The sequence below is a fragment of the Misgurnus anguillicaudatus genome, chromosome 9 (genome assembly GCF_027580225.2).
Source record: "Misgurnus anguillicaudatus chromosome 9, ASM2758022v2, whole genome shotgun sequence".
In the NCBI taxonomy this organism is placed as follows: Eukaryota; Metazoa; Chordata; class Actinopteri; order Cypriniformes; family Cobitidae; genus Misgurnus; species Misgurnus anguillicaudatus.
Genome location: NC_073345.2, coordinates 22,590,515 through 22,598,719, shown reverse-complemented (window position 1 = coordinate 22,598,719; position 8,205 = coordinate 22,590,515). Strand labels below are relative to the sequence as shown.

The 8,205-nt window shown below is 34.5% G+C and overlaps 1 protein-coding gene across 1 annotated transcript; it reads left to right on the top strand.

Annotated features, from left to right (window-relative positions):
- Positions 1 to 1,989: 1,989 nt before the first annotated feature.
- On the top strand, positions 1,990 to 6,617 carry LOC129423187 (granzyme K-like). The gene is made up of 5 exons (XM_055179406.2): positions 1,990 to 2,136; positions 2,241 to 2,385; positions 5,472 to 5,616; positions 5,691 to 5,945; positions 6,022 to 6,617. Exons 1-5 carry the CDS (start codon positions 2,073 to 2,075, stop codon positions 6,190 to 6,192), a joined length of 780 nt encoding a protein of 259 aa, XP_055035381.2. The 5' UTR covers positions 1,990 to 2,072; the 3' UTR covers positions 6,193 to 6,617.
- The last annotated feature ends 1,588 nt before the right edge of the window (positions 6,618 to 8,205 follow it).

Below are 8,205 nucleotides of genomic sequence, written 5' to 3'. Positions count from 1 at the left end.
AAATGTGCATTAATCTTTGCCATGTTATATTCATTTAGTTGACTAGTTGTACACACTAATTAAAAATATAAACATTATTGTCATTAATCAAAACACTTACTTTGTGATATTAAGAAGTCATCGGTTATACTTGACGTCCTCACTCCTGGCTTAACGTTTTTCAAAGCGATCAGCTGTATCAGCAAATGTTTTGGTCCTGCTCGATTTTCGTTGACTTTGAGTAAAATTATGGAAAGTTTTTCATAAGATCCCCTGGGGTCAATGTGTTAGCATGACAGAAACTTGATGCTGTCAGCCCGGCCAAACAAGCACCGGTCTCCCGAGTTCCTCTGCGTAAATTATTACATGTTGATGGCTTTCGTTTCTTTCCCGTCACAGAAAACCATCACAGGTTTATCAATGCTATTAAAGTATTATTTTGTTTTTGTTTGTTTGGTGATCACGAAGTACAAAGTAGATGAGGAAAACTAGGACTCTGTGTACTCAGCGCGCCGCCATTCTTTGTTTACATTGCGTGAGGTGCGCTGTAATCTGTGGAGGAGTGGATTTATGGCATTCTGTAGAAAAGGGGGAGTGGCGTTTATTGCATTTTGGGAAAAAAGAGAGAAAAGATGACAGAATAACACTGCGGAAATTGGATTTTGCATAAAATTAAGAATTTACTTTATAATACTGACCTGATATAATACTGATTCTGGCAGTAACTCATTTTTTTCAAAATTGGCGGGTCTTGCGTTTTGGAACCAAACTCTTCATATATATATATATATATATATATATATATATATATATATATATATATATATATATATATATATATATATATATATATATATATACACACACTCACAACACCATACAAATACTGTGTTTGACCCCCTTTCGCCTTCAAAACTGCCTTAATTCTACGTGCCATTGATTCAATGCTGAAAGCATTCTTTAGAAATGGTCAGAAACAATGCTCAGGTCGGCCGTGGCATTTAACCGATGCCCAATTGGCACTAAGGGGCCTAAAGTGTGCCAAGAAAACATCCCCCACCCTATTACACCACCACCAGCCTGCACAGTGGTAACAATGATGGATCCATGTTCTCATTCTGTTTACGCCAAATTCTGACTCTACCATCTGAATGTCTCAACAGAAATCGAGACTCATCAGACCAGGCAACATTTTTCCAGTCTTCAACTGTCCAATTTTGGTGAGCTTGTGCAAATTGTAGCCTCTTTTTCCTATTTTTACTGGAGGTGAGTGGTACCTGGTGGGGTCTTCTGCTGTTGTAGCCCATCCGCCTCAAGGTTGTGCGTGTTGTGGCTTCACAAATGCTTTGCTGCATACCTCGGTTGTAACGTGGGGTTATATCAGTCAAAGTTGCTCTTCTATCAGCTTGAATCAGTCGTCCCATTCTCCTCTGACCTTTAGCATCAACAAGGCATTTTCCCCCACAGAAATGATTGTGCATGAAAATCTAAGTTACTGAGCGTCTGGCACCAACAACCATGCCACACTCAAAATTGCTTAAATCACCTTTCTTTCCCATTCTGACTTTCAGTTTGGAGTTCAGGAGATTGTCTTGACCCTTACCTCACCTCTAAATGCATTGAAGCAACTGCCATGTGATTGGTTGATTAGATAATTGCATTAATGAGAAATTGAACAGGTGTTCCTAATAATCCTTTAGATGAGTGTATATAAATGCTGTATATATAGTTGACAATTACAGCAGCCCCAGTCTGCACCCTGTCTCTATTAAATTACCACACTTCGGCCCTGTAATGACTTCAGACAACGCCTGACTTCTACAAAAAAAAATGTGAAGGAAAATAGTATACAATAATAGTTTGTGATTTGTTTTAACAGGCATGAAAAGAACTTGTGACAATGTGCAAAAACAGATGCAACACATTGCATGCATAACAAGTGACAAACACACCAACACTTCCACACCTTTAGATTGTTCTGACCACAAAATAGTGTCTTCTTATGATTAAACTGCAGTTATTTCCTTCCTGTTGTTACATTTGACTTTCTTACATTGTAAAGACACACAGAGTTTTGTGAGAGAGACAACACAATGGATGTTCACAGCTATTTGATTATTTATCCTTTTCTGTTGGTCGCCTTTTTCAAAGTGTCAGGTAATGCTTATTTATCTGCTGTGTATGTTTTGTGAAAAAACATTTGCATATTAAATTCATCAGTATTTGTTACATTTGTAATAGCATGCTATATCTTTTTCCAGATTGCTCTGAAGTGTCTATTGTTGGAGGAAAAGATGTGAAAAAACTTGAACCATGGATGGTGTCGATTCAGAAAGACGAGAATCATGTGTGTGGGGGAATTCTCATTAAAGACCAGTGGGTTTTAACTGCTGCTCACTGCAAACAGTAAGTATTTTTTCCAAGAAATATAATCTATAAATTTTCATTTGCAGCCTTAAATCCTGCTGAAGCATGAACATTGTGTGGATTTTGTTTTGTATGAGGGCATCTTTTTACCGTATGTGGATAATAATAAAGGCTTTATGTATTTATTAAAGTCTCCCTGTAGTCAAGAATTTTATAGGTTAAATCTCATCTTTGAGCATCATAATAGCGTATGTTAAAGTTTTACCTGTCACAGTAATTTCTTCTGCTTTAAAACAGATTAAATGTAATTCTAATCCATTGCCTTATATACTGCAGTATATAGGGATTAGTCCCCGCCTCTACTCTTTCATACCATCTCGGACCATAGATATGTGTAAATAGAAGCTACATTCGCTAGTTTCAACTGCTACATTTGGTTTACGAACATACATAACAGCGGACCAATGTTGGTTCCTCCTTTGAAATGTAAACAATACTTTTTTTGTGCATCATCCATGCGTCAGCTCGTTCAGCTCAATGCACAGAGCGTATATGCCGAAAGAGACATGCATTTCAGTGGGACAGCAAGACCTGCTGGCACTCCTGCAAGTGACACAGTAGCCTATCTGTAAAGATATGAAGCTAAGGTTCATCCAAACCCTTCCTAGTTTTGTCTAAACCAGTCTAAAAGTCGCTAAGTTGGCAACACTGCTTCAGACAATCTCCAAGTAAACCCCACCCACTGATTAACATAGAATTTGCATACAAGTTGAAAATGAAAACCATTCAATAAAACCTTTTTATTTTAATTAGGTTTATGTCACTGTTATTGCCTGAGCATTAATACAATGCTTTTAAAAAAAGTATTTTTTGCTCGAAATGTCTTGCCTCACAAATGTAGTGAAAATGAAATGTCAAATCATTTATTTTTAATTATGTAATTGCATTTTATTTTTCAATTTGGTGGGGAAAATATGCATTATCACCCTAAAAATTAAAAAATTTAATTAAATGTTTTAATTTTTGTTTTAGCATGTAATTTTCAATGTTGGGACATTTTTGTGATTTTTATTATTTTATTTATTTATTTAAAATTGGCAGAAAAAAATAGGTTCAACCCTAGGACCCTGTCCCGGGTCCAAAATTTCTCATTTTGACTTAATATAAAATATTCTTTTAATTGTTAATGGTCTGTCATGGACCCCAGTAACACATATGAGATACTGTTTGAAAGTCTCTACTTTCTGCAGATATGCATCAATTTGAGAAATCTTTTACTGTAAGAAAGTTATTTACATTTAATTTACACTATAAACCCCCCCCCATAAATTTGTATATGATTTAATATTCACATATTTCATATTTTTAAAATATGACAAACATGGGCAAGTCTTATATCAAATGAAAGCTCTCATTCTCAGGAATAAGGCTACAGCGTTATTTTTGTTCTATTATTAACACATATCCAACAATAGTTGAATGAATAATAAGGTAAAAAATCGTCTTTTGTAAACGTATGTGAAACTTGAGCATGAACTGCCTCAGATAGCACATATAGCCACAAATGATACACCATCTTTTCTCTTAGGTCCTACTCTAAAAAATGAGTCCATTCACAACATTTTCTTTGGTTGTGTGCATAATTAATCCCTTGTTATTTATTATATGTGCAAAACAAAAAATTAATATTTATATGAAAAATGTATTTTCGCACACTTCAGTAAAATAAGAATAACTTTTGAATGCAACATGCTAAAGAGTTCATTCTTTTTTTGGGTGTCTACTGTCTGCTGCTGTTAACAACCAGAACTGTTTGCAGTCTGCTAGAGCACCCAGAACCAGAGTTATACACTATCAGATACAGTATTTACAACATAAAAAAAGAAAATTTGGTGTTTCATTGTATGAAAAACAACATAAATAACAATATTTTTCACAAACAGCAGCTTTTTATGTAACTTCAAAGTGTTTTCTTTAAAATGATATAAAGCAATTGCATTTATTCCACTGTATGTGCTTATGGGAGCACTTCAAATATTTTTAGATGGAAATTAAATACAAAAAGGGTATTATTCCTCCCTTCAGTTGGAGTAAAATAACTTTTGTATAGATTATGATAGAGAAAAAATTCCTATTTCCTCTGTAAGCTGGCAATTCCTGGAATCAAACAAAACTGCAGGGAGCTGAGGCACCAAGGGCCAGAGTTATACACTTTCAAATAAAAACTTTAGAAAAAAAACATCAAAAAGCGCCTATTTATTTTTGTGTTTATTAGAGGACTGACATCACATACAACCAAGTTTAGCACTTTCAACAGTGTTTTATGTAATTTCAAAGGGTTTCCTGTAAAATGATAACAAACATTTGTATGTAAACCTCTGCATGTGGGTATGGGAAGCTTTTGAAATTGGGTAGGCCAAGTCCAGGCGAAAATCCCCAAAATAGCTTCAGGGTGGAAGAAGTTACATGTTTGTGACCTTGGAAACCAAGCTGCAGGAATGTCTCCAATTTTATGGATAAAATACTCTGCAATGAATGATGATTTTGAAGATGGCTTGTCTTAAAGAGCACCTATTGTCCGATTCACGTTTTTAAATGATGCCGCAAGTTATTGTCTCCAATGTAAATCTCTTTTCTTGGACTACAACAAACACACAGATTATAGGCAACAGTTTACTTCCTGGGATTGGTGATGTAGACAAGACCAACATTATCATAATTTCTCCTGCTTTGGACTCAGCCTGTAAGTTAACTCCTGTTAGGATTGCATTGTGAGCAAATCTTTCAAACATGGTTAGGAGTGTCACATTTTCTGCTGACGTCAGAGATATTCAGGCCAATCCCAACGTACAGATTAGCTGGCCAATCAGGGAAACAGAGCTTTTCAAATCAGGCGTTTCAGGAAGAGAGTGAAATCTGGAGCAACAAAAATGTACGGTATGTGGAAAATAATGTGTTTTTTAACCATAAACCATGTGAACACATTGTATTGTACCAATTACACAAAATAGGTGCTCTTTAAAACTTATTAAATATAAACAATATAAACATATAAACAATAATTAAAACCTGATTCTTTCCCCATGTGTTTTGCATCTTATTTACATTCCTATATTTCTTTTCAGTGAGCCCATAAAATCTGTGACAGTTCTCATTGGAACTCTGTCTCTGAGTAAAACTAAAGGCTCTCAGCGAGTTGGCATTCTCAGTTTTGAGCACCCCAAAGCATACAATAATCAAACCAAAAGGGATGACATTATGCTCATTAAGGTATGAATGAGTGTCATTTAAACATGTTGACCATTTCCCACAGTATGCATTTTAACGCTGTCTTATTTCTGTAGTTAAACAAAAAAGTGAAAGCAAAGCCCAAAAAACTCCCCAAAAAGGAGCAAGACTTTCGACCTGGAACAAAATGTGTTGTAACAGGTTGGGGAACTAAGAATTCAAAAGTTTTGCAGGCTTCTGATAAACTGCAAATGTTAGATGTGACTATTGTGGACAAAGAACTGTGCGAATGCTTTTACAAGGATGAGCTTGTCATTACAAATGATATGCTGTGTACAAGAAACACGGAGAAAAACAGAGGCCCTTGTCAGGTATGTTATATGTTGGTCTTTCATTGTTTGGCTAGTTGCAAGCTATTTTAAGAAAACTGTCAAACTCTTTTTTTAGGGAGATACCGGTGGACCACTGGAATGTAAAAAAAACCTTGTTGGAGTCGTTTCAGGATCGAGGGGATGTGGTGTTCCTGGGAAACCAACTGTGTACACTTTTCTTTCTAAAAAGCACATCTTCTGGATCAACAACATGCTAAAAAAACAATTTAACAGAACAACCTATTAGGAACATACTTTATATGATATCATCATCATATTAGATTGTAATCCATAAGTGTTTATTTACAAAGCGTATGCTGATTTAAAAAAAATTAATTCAAGAATGCAGTTTAACAAATATGACTGAGTATCTAATATTAAGTTATTGTGCTTTGCTTTTGATTGATATGGTCTCTTGATATGTAGTGGATTACTGAAAAAATTTGTTCTTAATTATTTGTCTTTTCTTACATTAAATGCATTTAACGCCAAACACAACAAGAAAGTTTCCATTATTTTTTTGTGATGGCTTAATACTCAAAACACACTCAGACACTTCCCCTGCATAATTCAAAGTGTCATAACAAGCAAAGACATCAAAGCTGAGGACAGAACGACACAAACCGAACTTTTGAGGCGTGCATTTGTCTATCAACGGCACAGTGTCACAAAGTTATTGCATATTATTTTCACAAAACTTCAGTGTATGCTTAATAAATTACAAATATTGTCATGTTAGCAAGTAAATATTATAGTAATCACAAATTTAATACAAAATACTAAAATTTCATAGTATGCAAAAAAAATGGAATAAAAGGGTATATTTATTTATTTTCTTTTATGTTGAGAGTTGTTTAAATATTTTTTTGCTGTTTGTGCTCTATTGCTCTTATTGTAACAATTTGTAAGGACTTTAATCAGTGTAAGTGGAGAGATGAGTCTTCAGTCAACACAATCTAAATTCTGTAGGCTATTGTTGAATTATGTGGCAGTTTAATGTCTCAAAGTAGACAGAATCAAATTCAGTTAAACTAAATTAAATGTGTATGATGCAAGGCCAACAAATTAAAATCTGTTCTTAACAGGAGTAGAGATGACCAAATATGATCCAATAGTCAATAGTAAAATACTACCCCCTCCTGGACAGACAACTTTATTTTTCAAGCATTTACTTTAAGTAATTTCAGTGAAGATTCTCTTTGAGCCATAGAGATATTAATCTTAACCCAGTGGCCCTTGACTGACACCTACTATTTTTTACATTTTTAATTTAGTGTATCAGTTTCCTCAGTAATACTTACAGAATAACACTCTTAAAAATGAAAGTGCTTCACAATGCAATAGAAGAACCTTTTTGTCTAATGGTTCCATAAAGAACCTTCAACATCCAAAGAACCTTTCTGTTCTTTAAAAAAGGTTCTTCAGATTATAAAAAGGTAAGAAAGAAAATGTTCTTTAAAAAACCTTTGACTGAATAATTCTTTGAGGAACCAAAAATGTTTTTTCTATGACATCGCTGTGAAGAACCTTTGAATCACCTTTATTTTTAAGAGTAAACCTAAAAAATTAGAAGCTGTGACCCTGGAATTATTATATTTTAAACAATTATTGCACTAATATGCATTTTCTTCAAAGTTTATTAATGCATCTTCATGCAGTGTGTCCTCCATAGGTATTGGCACTGTAAAGACAAAATTTCTCTGTTATGTCATGTGACATTGTGTTCTTTTTTCCTCATATTCACCCTTTATTGTTTAGACACTTCTTGAGTCCACAGTAAAAAAACTAATTTTGCCTTTATTGTCCCAATACTTATAGAGGGCACTTTTTTATAATTAATTTCTAAAGTGCGATCATCTTGTCATACAGTACACATCTAGAGGATGCATAGTCTATTATGGCCTGTGGTGGCATGTATAATTTGTGTCAGGTATAGCCAGGCCAAAGCAAAATGTACTTAATGGGGTTTAATTGTGTTTCCTTAAAGAGAATAATAGTAATGAACATGACGGAATCAACATGACTATTTTTAGGTTACACCAACTTAAGGATTAGGCTAGATAAGAAAAAGATACTTAAGGCAAAAATTGCAGGTTGCCCCTCTAGCATTCCCTTCTACAAATATTTCTGCAAGTGCAAATCTCAGCAGATAAGCATCATTAAAGAAACACCTGCCAATCATCTCCATATCTGTCAATATGGTGAAATTGGAAATCATAGAAATCATGCGTATGGTGCAGATGCAGCATTTAATGAAGGA

Excerpts from the sequence above, each read along its gene's own strand:
- LOC129423187 (XM_055179406.2), top strand. The coding sequence starts at position 2,073 with ATGGATGTTCACAGCTATTTGATTATTTATCCTTTTCTGTTGGTCGCC. Across the intron at positions 5,617-5,690 it reads ATGACATTATGCTCATTAAG|TTAAACAAAAAAGTGAAAGC; the intron begins GTATGAATGAGT and ends TTATTTCTGTAG. Across the intron at positions 5,946-6,021 it reads AAAACAGAGGCCCTTGTCAG|GGAGATACCGGTGGACCACT; the intron begins GTATGTTATATG and ends CTCTTTTTTTAG.